A 13,202-nucleotide genomic window follows, 5' to 3' on the forward strand; every position below is an offset into this window, starting at 1 on the left:
AATTGTGGATCGGTCCTGCTTTGAGCAGGGGGTTGGACTAGATGACCTCCTGAGGTCCTTTCCAACCCTGAGATTCTATGATTCTAAGGAGCGGACTGCATGGTTCTCCCGCATTCTATGACCGAATAACTATGGGGACTGTATCTGTGTGTTGTTTTATTGCAGGGGGAGCCAGGGCAGCCGGGGCCAGTTGGATTACAAGGAGTCAATGGGTCTCAGGTGAGTCCCTACCAGGCAGCGTGGAGGAAGGTGGCATATACCTTGCCGATGTGTACCTTTCTTTCCTTGCCCACTGTGCCACTTTAATGAGGGTGCCTATGTTTGCTTTGTTTGTAGGGAGAAATGGGCCCTTCCGGCTTGCCAGGTCCCTGGGGCCCCAAGGTATGTCCTCGACATTAACCTCGTGACAACAGCAGTTGCTATGGGGACCTTTGTGAAATGAGTTCAAGGGTTGAGCCCAGCTCTCAGTGACTGTCTCTCTCTGGCACCAAATAGCTTAGCCGGCACTAATTGGCAACCGAAGCCTGCGTGGAGGGAGGTTTAATTGGCCTGGAGGCTAAAGAACCCCTCTCCGTCTTTGTACCTCCAGCCCATGCAGCAGACACTTCTGCACATTCCTTGAAAGACGTGAACGGTGAATAAGGAATGCAGCACAACCGATGAACTGTATTGCAAGGTGGTGCTTAGACTCAAGTTAATTCTAACCTAACTGTAGGGTGCTTTCACCCCGCCCTGTTTTCTGTAGGGACCACAAGGCTTGCAAGGGAGATGTGGACCCCCAGGGCCTAGAGGATCACAGGTAAATTGCTCCTGGATGCATAATCATCTTCTCAGTACAGAACACTTGACCTTTCCAAGGCCACAGGTGTCCTGTGCAGCACCCCTGAGAAGTGGGGCCTTGTCTGAGTCCTTGCTAAGCAAACTGGCTGCTGGAATCATCCATTGCATCTCGCAAACGAACTTAAAGGCTTCACTCATCCAGGCCATATTTACCACTGCCTCAGGGAATGCACAGGGTGCCCAGCAGTGGGAAGCCGCGTTCTCTAGTGGGTAGGGCACTTAATGGGGAGCCAGGAGACTCATGTTCTGTTTCCAGCACTGCCATTTACCTACTGTTTGACCTGGGCAAACTGTTCCCCCGCACTCTGCCTCTGCGTCCCCTCCCACCTTTTGTCTGCCTTGTCTGTTTATCCTGTAAGCTGTTTGGGGCAGAGACTGTCTCTCGCTCTGTGTTGGAACCAGGCTAGCACAATGGGACCCCAGTCTTGTTGGATAGAGTCTCCAGGTTCTGCAATCATATAACCTAGAGCATTGTACGCTTCCTTGCTTATGTACGGCAGCTGTATACCCTGCCAAGCCCCTCACCCCCTCTCTGGCCAGTTCCCCCCACCCAGCCATGCTCTTGGCCCCACCATGGCCATGTCTGGCTGGGAAGGCCTGACTGAGGGAGAAATGGGGGCTGGCTGAGGTGTGTGTGAGTTCAGAGGTCCAGATGAGGTGGAGCTGGCCAAAGTGCAGTGGAGGGCCTACTAAACCCCTCACTGCCTTACCCTGTATCAAGTTACTCTGCTCGCAGTCACAGGCCTCTGTGAGGTCACTGCCTTGCCCCTGTACCCTGAGTGACCAAATGGTGGTTTTACCGAAAATCAGGCTTTCCTGGTTTTTCACTTTTCACCAGACTCCCCAGGGTTCTGCCCACAGATGCCTAGAACATGTCTCAAAGTGTTGGAATGGATCGGATGGGGTGTTCAAATGTTATTGCCCGACAGACACATGCCAGCGAGATTGTGTAGGGCCTTTGCTCAACCAGTTGTAGCCCCTTGCTGATGCTGGAGAACAGTAGAAAACTGGCCACCTTACATTAAGTATCACTAATAATACTTGTGCTTATATATAACTTTTTGTCTGAGGATCGCAAAGTATCTTACAGAGGTGGATAAGCCATATTATCCCTGCTTTGCCGATGGGGAAACTGAGGCACAGAGTGGTGAAGGGACTTGACCTAGGTCACACAATGAATCAACAGTGGAGCTGGGATTAGAATCCAGGTCTCTTGGCTCCTTTTCTGGAAGCAGCACACCATGCTGCTGACCAAGTGAACAGAATGGTCTCCTGAGAATGGGGCTCGTTTCTAGTATTATTGACCAAGCAAAGCTCGGCCCTACACAATCTCGCTGGCATGTGTCTGTCAGGCGATAACATTTGAACACCCCATCCGTTCCATTCCAACATTTTGAGGGATGTTCTAAGGATCTGTGGGCAAAACCCTGTTGATTTTGGTGAAAATTGAAAAACCAGAAAAGCCTGATTTCCAATAAAACTGCCATTTGGTCACTCAGGGTACAGGGGTGAGGCAGTGACCTCACAGAGGCCTGTGACAGGGAGGCAGAGTCACTATGGATGCAAGGGTGAGGCAGTGATCCCAGGGTGAGGGCTATTTGAGGATTAGTGGGCCCCTCACTTGACTCTGGTCAGCCCTCCCTCTTGCCCCCACAGCTGAAGCCAGAGCCCCCATTCCAACCAGCCCCGTCTCCACCACTAGCCAGGTGGGGCCAGACGGGGGGCAAGGGCATGGCTGGGTGTGCATCTTAGTATGCAACCTTCTAGTAAGTTATGCTGCGAGATCCGAAACCTTTTCCTCACCTCCTGTTGAGGACTGGAGCCTGATTCTCTGTGCTGCAGGTGAGATCAAAGACTGGAAGGGAGGTTACACTGCAGGAAGAGCAGTGGTTCGAAGAAGAGGCTGTTTTCCTCATTTAGCATAGCACTGGCAGGGACACCTGCCAGTATGGGTAGACCAGCTCAGAGGGGTTAGTGGAAGGAGAAAAGACCGATGAAGATGCAGGAAAAGACGAATGTAAGCAAGCCGTACCCCAGGTGGAGTAGTACACATGGAAAAACGTTGTTGGCATGAAAATATACATCCAGATCCACCCTGTTTCCGTAATGGGCTGTAGGAAAGCTTGGGACAAGTTTCTCCATCCCCATGGACAATTCACCAGGATTGTTTTCTAGTTCTGACCCCTCCTCATCCATCTGTCACCATGGCTTGGGAGAGTTTCACTTGCAGGAAATCTAAGTTGAAACTGTGTAAGACTGGGAGGGTAGGAGGAGCCAGGGCTCATGAGATGAAATCACCTGAGATCCTGCATCGCCAATGGCCGTAAATCACTGAGCACAGGGCTTGAGGGTACATGGCATTTGAACAGACAGTGGAGTGAAAGAAATAGCACAAGGCGAATGAGCAAATGCTGCCCTTGACCTGTAGTGACATCTTCCCCCACCCTGATTTGAAGGAGGCTGGAACGGATTTGGCTTTGACTTCATTTAAACTCGAAAGAATGGGGTCTCTATTCTTGCCTATATTTACAGCTTATTTTCTTTCTTTTTCTCTCTAGGGTCCACTTGGGATAGAAGGATCCTCTGGGCCTAAAGGAGACCCTGTAAGAGTCTGTTTCCCCCATACATAGAGTTAAATACGTTCTTCCCCATCTTGCTGCCGTTGCAATAATATGTCATTGTTAGTGAGGTTGCCTGATGTAATGAGCCCATCACTCTAGTATCTGGTACCTATAGCCCTGAAGGGAGCAAAATGCTCTTGCCCTCCCCTGAGCTACTTGCCTGAATTGAGCAAGCTCCAAGTGGTGCCCGTTTGGCTCCAGGACTTAGGTAGAGGCCTGCACAGACAGCGGAGTTTGCCTGTGAGCTCAGCTTGATCTCTGATGGGAATAAATTCCAAAACCCAGGGATTTCTGTTGCTGGTATGTCTGTGCTGTACTCACAGGATGTGATAGAAGCTCATGTCACATACCTGAGCTAGCTTTAATTTAGCTAACTCAGGGCCTGGAGCAGTGAAGCTGCTGTAGCATGGGCTGTACCAGCCTGCCAGGAACACTCCCGGGGCTCTCCTGTCCTGCTGCTGTTTCACAACTCTGGGACCTGAGCTGGCCAGACTAAAGCCAGCTCGACTAACGCCAGCTTGGGTGTGTCTACCCTCTGATTGCAGTATGGAGATTGTGAGGATCCATGGGTCTCGAACCTGGGTCTTCGGGTCCCCAGGCAACCTTTGCATACCGGCAGTATCTGATGGCTTGCTAGTATCTGGGGGGCCGAGTGGCTAAAGGAACCCTAGCCCCACCAGAGGCACAGTCCATGGGAGTCCTGATTGGAGGAGTGCCTGGCCCCACTGGTTGGTCCAGCTATGCTATTTAAGCCAGAAGGAGGCACTGGAAGTAATCTGTGCAAGGGGGTGAATTCCTGGCTAGTAGCTACATCGGCCCCTGCCTTCTCACCTGATTCCCGAGTCCTGCTTACCTAACTTGTCCCTTGTTCCTACTTTCCTGACCTATTCCTGATCCCTGCCCCTGGTCTCTGACCATTGGCTCAACGTCTCCTCCTGCCCCAACCACAAGGTCTGACCACCCAAGCCATGGCTGTGACAGGTATACTCTGAGAGGACCTTACCCTTAGCCTCCGTACCTGGGGGCATATGGCTGAAGTGTTTTTGCTGATGGCAGAAACCATATCAGGTTGCAGTAGACTGAGGTAACCAAACCCCAGTTGCTTAGGTTTTTGAAGATAACCACTGTAGCCTTGACTGGGCCTCGCCTGGCATTGGTAGCGAGTGTAGAGAGTGGGACGTTGCTATGAAATGCTCCCATACTGCCCTACTTAAAGAGAAGAGGTAAGTGGCTTTCTCTGGGCCTTTGCTGTGTTGACTGTCTGCAGAACCATCCTCCTTCCCTGTCCAAGTGAAAGAAAACAAGCTCTAGCATGTGGAAAATGCCTTTCTACCATAAGAATGATACTCACAATGCTGCTTTCTGACCCCTAAATTCCTACTAGCCAAAAGGAGGGAAAAGAGGAAATTGTAAAATCTTAGGGGAAAAAAGAAAGAAGGGCAAAAACCCCCAAATATTCTACCCCAAAAGGGGAGAAGGGCCAGTAACTCCATCATGTCCACTAGGAACTTTTGCTGTTGCTATTGATTTTAAGTGGAAAGTATTCAGTTCCTTCGGTGATGGGCAGACATATAAAACTCTGAGGTAGGTGGCACAGACATATATCCTACGTAGTGATTCCATTTTTAGCTGTTTCCAGTCCATTTGTCTGAGCTGCAGGCTCTAACTCACAGTCAAAAGAGAGTGAGAGAGACGCTTAGAGCTGGAATTTGGTCTTTTTCACACTTGGATCTGGCACAATCCTGAAACCTTGGGGTAGGGGAGGGTTCTGTTGTCTTTCTCCTCCCACATTTATTGTTGACTTGGTCACTGGCCATTAACTGCCATAAAGGTTAGAGAATGACTACAGGTGTAGAAAAAGATGGAGTCTGATGGATAAGCAGAGACATTGGTGGTAATTGGTAAATGCAGAGTTGCGTGATTAGATGCAGGTATTGGGTGATCCTCTGATCAGTTAGAAGAGGCTGCCTTATGAACAGTAGAGTATCATCCCTTTGCTCCCATTGGAATGGATGTCACCAACAGTCATTCAGAAAAACAGTGTGTATAATGAAAAGGAGTACTTGTGGCACCTTAGAGACTAACAAATTTATTTGAGCATAAGCTTTCGTGAGCTACAGCTCACTTCAGCGGATGCATTCAGTGGAAAAATACAGTGGGGAGATTTATATACACAGAGAACATGAAACAATGGGTGTTACTATACACACTGTAAGGAGAGTGATCACTTAAGATGAGCTATTACCAGCAGGAGAGCGGGGCGAGGGAGAAAACCTTTTGTAGTGAAGTCCTGGCCACTATGGATGTAGAAGCCCTCTACACCAACATTCCACACAAAGATGGACTACAAGCCATCAGGAACAGTATCCCCGATAATGTCACAGCAAACCTGGTGGCTGAACTTTGTGACTTTGTCCAAACCCATAACTATTTCACATTTGGGGACAATGTATACCTTCAAATCAGCAGCACTGCTATGGGCACCCGCATGGCCCCACAGTATGCCAACATTTTTATGGCTGACTTAGAACAACGCTTCCTCAGCTCTCGTCCCCTAATGCCCCTACTCTACTTGCGCTACATTGATGACATCTTCGTCATCTGGACCCATGGAAAAGAAGCCCTTGAGGAATTCCTCCATGATTTCCACAATTTCCATCCCACCATCAACCTCAGCCTGGACCAGTCCACACAAGAGATCCACTTCCTGGACACTATGGTGCTAATAAGCGATGGTCACATGAACACCACCCTATACTGGAAACCTACTGACCACTATTCCTACCTACATGCCTCCAGCTTTCACCCAGATCACACCACACGATACAACTGCATTTGCTCCAATCCCTCAGACAGAGACAAACACCTACAAGATCTCTATCAAGCATTCTTACAACTACAATACCCACCTGCTGAAGTGAAGAAACAGATTGACAGAGCCAGAAGAGTTCCCAGAAGTCACCTACTACAGGACAGGCCCAACAAAGAAAATAGCAGAACGCCACTAGCCATCACCTTCAGCCTCCAACTAAAACCTCTCCAACGCATCGTCAAGGATCTACAACTTATCCTGAAGGACAACCCATCACTCTCACAGATCTTGGGAGACAGGCCAGTCCTTGCTTACAGACAGCTCCCCAACCTGAAGCAAATACTCACCAGCAACCACACACCACACAACAGAACCACTAACCCAGAAACCTATCCTTGCAACAAAGCCCGTTGCCAACTGTGTCCACATATCTATTCAGGGGACACCATCATAGAGTCTAATCACATCAGCCACACTATCAGAGGCTCGTTCACCTGCATATCTACCAATGTGATATATGCCATCATGTGCCAGCAGTGCCCCTTTGCCATGTACATTGGTCAAACTGGACAGTCTCTACATAAAAGAATAAATGGACACAAATCAGATGTCAAGAATTATAACATTCAAACACCAGTCGGAGAACACTTCAGTCTCTCTGGTCACTTGATTACAGACCTAAAAGTGTCAATTCTTCAACAAAAAGACTTCAAAAACAGACTCCAACGAGAGACTGCTGAATTGGAATTCATTTGCAAACTGGATACAATTAATTTAGGCTTGAATAGAGACTGGGAGTGGAGGGGTCATTACACAAAGTAAAACTATTTCCCCATGTTTATTTCCCCCACCCCCCACTGTTCCTCAGACGTTCTTGTCAACTGCTGGAAATGGCCCACCTTGATTATCACTACAAAAGGTGTCGTCGTCCCCCCCCCCCTGTTCTCCTGCTGGTAATAGCTCATCTATCACTCTCCTTACAGTGTGTATGGTAACACCCATTGTTTCATGTTCTCTGTGTGTATAAATCTCCCCACTGTATTTTCCCCTGAATGCATCCGATGAAGTGAGCTGTAGCTCATGAAAGCTTATGCTCAAATAAATTTGTTAGTCTCTAAGGTGCCACAAGTACTCCTTTTCTTTTTGTGAATACAGACTAACACGGCTGCTACTCTGAAACCTGTCAGTGTGTATAATGTTGATAGCCCATTCATGGCCAAAATGGGTCCTTGGCACCTCCTTTCCCGTAGCTGCTGTGGCCAAGTGCCCTGTGCATGCCGAGTGAAGAGTCTGGCATCTGGGAGTCTTGCCTATGGAGTGGGAAGTGTACAGAATTCATTGAACTTTTGATATCAAATGAAGAAATCTCCCTTTTGGGAGACTCATGATCCCCACTCCCCCCATTCCTCCTTCTTTGGAAATGGGATCTGATTTTTTTTACCCACCCTCCACCGTTTTTCCCTCGTGCTGTCGCTCAATTTGGATTTCTCCGAGTTGACGTGTTGCCTTTTAATAACAGTCAGCCTTGATGAGTTAATTAAAACATGGCAGCCTTTTCATGAAGCTGTTTTTATGCAGTTATTTCTGTTTGCAGGGAGCAGTTGGTCCTGCTGGGCTAAGAGGAGAGCGTGGTCAAGAAGGCCCCATGGTAAGTCTGCATGGATATATCTTTCCATGCCCCAGCTCATTATGGGTGAGGGTGAGAGTGGAGGGGCTTTGGGCATGGTAAATTCTTTATGCCATATTGCTCCAATTCGTAACCTGAACTGGTACATTGCATTGGAGTGAATAATGAGGGAAATCCACTGGGTCTTTCCCTTAGCTCCATTTTTCTTTCTGGAGCCCTGCTGCTACCAATGGTAGAACACCGTAGACCGTTTGAGATCCTGCCCAATGCACAAATGAGACAAAGCCAAGCTATCTTTCTTTCCCCGTGTGCGTTGGTACATTGTAGAATCATATGCATTTATCTGCACATGTGGCTGGGCCTCTGCCCTGTTAGGAAATGGGCCAGATATAAGATTGGAAAGTGAGAGCTCTGCACGCAGCAGCCCCCACATAATACTGCTGCAACATCATAGTCCCCATGCTGGACATATAGGGAATGCTTGTGTGTGCAATGGGGAAGCTCCCCCTACTAGAGTAACACTGTTGCGAAAGCTAAGCCCTAGGTAGATTTCTGGGGAAACCTGGAGTCTTGAGTCCTGGGGTACTCCACCCTGATTGGGAGGGGCTTAACGCCTCATGTGTTCTTTTCAGCAGGAAAGACTAAGGCCAGGTCATTCTCAGTGCCTTCCCTACACTGCTATATACTTAAAAGCAGCTCTCCATGGCTTTCCTACATACCACCGATCTGCCAGAATAGCTCTTGCTGCTGACTTGCTTGAAGCCTGCTTGCAGCCCCCTCACACACTTGTAGTCTTTCACCAATTCACACAGCCAGAGCTCTTTATGCTCCCTGCTTAGTAGTAGGGTTGGGGTGCAATCGTTGACCATGCTGGGGCCGTGTCTCAGTGTGGGGGATTCCCATAAGGCTTTTGCTTCTGATATTGACATCCCTTAAGAGCCAATCTAATGATGGCCTAGAAGATAATCTTCCATGGAGTTACTGAGGACTTAAAAGGGAAACTGAGGTGAGGGGTCCACTTGCAGGGCTGTCCTGGGGCCACAAGGGGGTGCTTAGGAGGAGGCCTCTCCCTTTCACCTTGCCATGGGATCACCAGCAGTGACATTCTGCAAATGAGGCTGGTGTTTCCCATGAAGTTCAGACGCTTAATTTTCTGGCAAATACCTTTCACCCGGGGAGGTTTTGAAGGCCTGTGTGGATTTGTGTGTGTGTGTGTTTTTTAAAGTTGCATTGAATGTTTTTTCTGTCTCTTTCAGGGGTTGATTGGAATGCCAGGTTCAAAGGGACGCCCAGGAGACCAGGTAAGTCACTTGGCCTTAGGGTAACCAGATAGCAAGTGTGAAAAATCGAGATGGGGGTGGTAATAGGCGCCTGCATAAGAAAAAGCCCTGAATATCAGGACTGTCCCTGTAAAATTGGGACATCTGGTCACCTTACTTGGCCTGCATAATGGAATTAGCCTCAATGGCTCTCGTCCCGATATGGCTTTCCTACGTTGCTATGGGGGTTTGATATACTGTGGACTTGCTGGAAGCCTGATCCCTGGTATCAGAGTTCATACTGAAAGCTACGTATGGTCCTTTGGGAAGAAAAATAGAGAGCCACTCTTATACTCCCTTGACATCCTCTGAGTTTTGGGAGCTTTCTGAAGAGACAGAAGGGCCTCTGCCTTCTAAATCCTTGTCTTCAGAAGAAAGAAAAGGTGTGTTCTTACCACATGGTAACTAACATGAGGTAGAATCCTAGTGAATCAGAACCATGGGGTTAGAAGGGACCGCAAGGGTCATCTCGTCTAGCCCCCTGCTGAGATGCAGAATTTGTTGTGTCTAAACCATCCAAAGACAAAGCATTTATAGTTGTCACACAAGATCGTTAACCTGTGGTAAGACCACACCTTTTTTCCTTGTTTAGACACATCCTAATTATCGGGAGTTGGATTGTTAAAGATCCCTGAAACATTATCTCCTATCAGAAAGAACAGTGGTACTTTTCATTCCCCTTGCATCTGAGTGTCTCAGAGCTCTCCACAAATGTTCAGACATTTGGCCTCCCTTCTGTATACTCCTCCTCCCCCATTTGAGATATAACCCCCATTTTACAGATGGGGAAACTTCCGTACAGTTCAGCCCAGGTCACACGCAGTGAAACTGTAACAGAGCTGGGAGTAAAACCCAACTCTCCTGCTTCCTCTTCCTGAACTTTATGCTATGTGGACAGATGGCCTTGGGGTTAGTTAGGAAGGATGTTGGAAGTTGGAGCAAGTAAGTCTCTGGATAGAGTTTAACTAGTACTTTAGTCAGCAGGGTGCAAGACCGCATGTTTGCTGCTCTTGGATGTGGTCTTGGGATCTTTCGGCATACACAAACCAGGGGTAGGCTGTACAGCACTGAGGGGCAATGCACTGACCTGTTACCTTTTGGAGTTCTGATTTCTGGTCCTTCCCTACAGAAGGTCACAGCTCAAAACAGATTGAGTGGCCTCCTCTTAGCTCCTGCTGTACATCACAAAAGGTCCGTCAGCAATCAACGTAGCCGGCGCACACTGCTTGAAACAACAGTAGCAGGACTTGCTGCGTGTCAGCATTGAACTTTGTGTGTGGAAGGTTTCCGAGTATCTGCCCATGTCATGCCTCTGCCAAGTCAGAGATAATGGGCTGTCATGTTTTATAAGCACCAAAATCCCAAATTAAGAAGTGTGCGATTGAGTTGGGGTGGGGGGAGTAGGGGCCGGGATCCCAATATAAAGCAGAAGGGAAGTTACTTTATTTGTTAATCGCAGTGCAGGTGGTCCTTCCTTCTGCCCCAAACAACTAATATTTTCATCAACTCCAAACTGTAGGAGGTCTACTGTTGACCTCCTTGCCATACACTCCTCTTCCACCATTTTACAGGGGCGCTAAAGCTACCTGCAGGGGTCTAAAGTTCCCGGAGTATCTGGCATGTAGGATCACATTGCAGCTTTCTGGTCTGGGTAGAAAGGGACTTTCCTTTTAGCTGTGGAAAGATCATCAAGAATGAACTTTTGAGCAAAACCGGCGAAAGCTTCCTCTCCGATGCTGAATGTGGATCGCTGTGCTCCTCAGCCATGGAGAGCATCACAGTTTGGTCTTCTGAGAAGTTGCACTCTTAACGTGTGCTGTTATTACAGGGTGGCGAAGGCACAGATGGAGTGAAAGGGGACATGGGAATCAAAGGAGACAAGGTACAGTACACCCAGTGGCTGGCATTCAGAGGCATTCATACTAATTTCTGTAGTTTTCCCATTCCTCCCTGCTGTTTAAATGTGGTCATGTAGTCTCAGAGCATGTCTGAGCTGGTTGTATTGTACTAATAATTAGACTGAGTTCTCTCCTGGCACTCCTGAAGAATAAACAATTAGAATCACTAGGGACCTTTATTCTAGCACCCTTCTCGACAGGGCAAGTCTCTGCTCCTTGTACACAGCAGCCTCACTAAGGGGAGGTTTGTATAAAGAAGATCCCGCCATGCCAGGAAAGTTACTCTAGCGGTCACCTGCTGAAATTCTGGACCCCCTTTTTAAACATTCTTACTGGTAGCATTGCCAATGCCAAGTGATCGAAACTCATGAGTCAGGCCCCCCAAAATCATGAGATCAGCTAAAAATCTTGATTTTTTTGTTTGTTTGTTTATTTGTTCGTTTGTTCGTTTAACGTTGGGTTCTTTTTATTTGGGTTCTTTTTATTTGACTTCTGGTTCATGAGCCTTTAAGAGTCAGTGTTTTAAGCTTTTCTCCATGGGTATGAGTGCTAGATGCTTACTTCCCCTCCCCCCACCCCCTGGTTTTCTTATTAAATAGAAGCTGATATTCTCGTGTAATTACATGACTCCAAAAGCTGGGGCTTTAAGCCCCAATATTGTGAGACTTCTTATAAAATCATGAGCGTTGGCAACACTGCATAGAGAGCTAAATTAGCCGTGCCCCCATCTGGGAGCCCAGGCCCTCAGCAATGGGGTTAGTGTGGTTCCCTTTGCAATAGAGGGTGGGCCACACAGAATGCCCTTCCCAGTACAGAGCTAAGCTTTTCTAGGAGCCCCCTGAATGGCAGAATGGAGTGGGTGGGGCATAAGAAGGACAGGGAGGGGCCAGAAGATCTGCGGTTGCCCAGATACTCCTGTCCTTCATCCCACTCCAACACACAGTGTCCTCGGCACTGCAGCTCGGGTCTGGGAGGATTCCTCCCACCGTTGCTCTCCTGTGCATCTGCCCGGCCTAGCTAGTCCCCTCTGGTATTGGATTCAGTTCTCATCAGGGGTTCAATAAGAGGCTTGATAGCAGGTGAAGTTTCCCTGGCAAAGACATGGCTGCAGGGAAAGGCAAGCTCTAAGATGAGTGTCATAAGAGAGAACTATTAACAGTGCCTCTTGCTCTGCCAGTGCAATCAGATATTCCTGGTCACTGTCTTCTGGGCTCCTTGCTCCCAGCTGGATGTAGAACATGCACCAGGTTCTCCAGCCCTTTGTACATCTCCTGTTTGCATGAAGCGATTTGCATTTAGTGACATGGAAGCACATCACGAGTCAGAATAAGGATTATGGAAGCTAAAGTAATAATGGCAAAAACCGCCCCTGAGCTGGGCCCAGAGAAAACCGGTCGCTCTGTCAAACAAGGGGCCAAACACACAGAGGATGAGATGAGGGGGAAATTGCCCAAATGGCCAAAGATGAACCTGACTCAAATAGAAAAGATTCTGCCCTGACTGAGCCTGGAAGACCAGGCCCGAGAGGGGCTCTGGCAGAGCCCAGGCAGGGGAATTCCATAGATCCAGCTATCAAGGTATTTACATGGCCCCATCACCAGAGTGTCAACACCTCACAGTCACTAATGGAATGGGGTTTACTTCCTGTGGGATCTGGCAGCCTGATTCCCGTGTACAGGTGGGGAGCTGAGGCCTGGGGTCAATTGATTTGCCAAAGGTCACACAGGGAACTCTGTGGCTGAGGTGGGATTTGAAGCCAGGTCCCTTGAATCCTAGTCCAGCACCATATCCATTAGAATGCCCTTCGTGCCCCAGAATCGATCTGTGACCTGAAAATGTCCTGTCCTGGACCCCATCCACATGGGATTGTTGGTGGGAAGGAAGGGACCACCTGGCTGACCTCAGCTGGCTTGGAAGGACAGAGGAGGGGATTGGTCACTCAGATATCTGGGACCTGGTATATTCTCCCTTAGGCCCTTGAAAACAGAGGATTCCCCCACTCCTAATTTCATGGTTAATTGATGCTTTGCCTGCAAAGCAGAGGCCTTGCTGTAAAAGCAATGGGCTATGTGTTTGCTCTAGTGT

General features: G+C 48.4%; 1 protein-coding gene across 3 annotated transcripts in view; it reads left to right on the forward strand.

Annotated features, from left to right (window-relative positions):
* Positions 1-13,202, forward strand: part of LOC125623348 (uncharacterized) — a 253,272-nt gene that overhangs the window by 175,584 nt on the left and 64,486 nt on the right. For all 3 annotated transcript variants that reach the window (XM_048822505.2, XM_048822508.2, XM_048822506.2), the window contains 7 exons: positions 166-219; positions 337-381; positions 746-799; positions 3,399-3,443; positions 7,868-7,921; positions 9,157-9,201; positions 11,048-11,101. In XM_048822505.2, coding sequence (XP_048678462.2) covers positions 166-219; positions 337-381; positions 746-799; positions 3,399-3,443; positions 7,868-7,921; positions 9,157-9,201; positions 11,048-11,101 — 351 coding nt within the window. The remainder of the gene's footprint in view (positions 1-165; positions 220-336; positions 382-745; positions 800-3,398; positions 3,444-7,867; positions 7,922-9,156; positions 9,202-11,047; positions 11,102-13,202) is intronic.

The sequence above is a fragment of the Caretta caretta genome, chromosome 16 (genome assembly GCF_965140235.1).
Source record: "Caretta caretta isolate rCarCar2 chromosome 16, rCarCar1.hap1, whole genome shotgun sequence".
Lineage (NCBI taxonomy): Eukaryota > Metazoa > Chordata > Testudines > Cheloniidae > Caretta > Caretta caretta.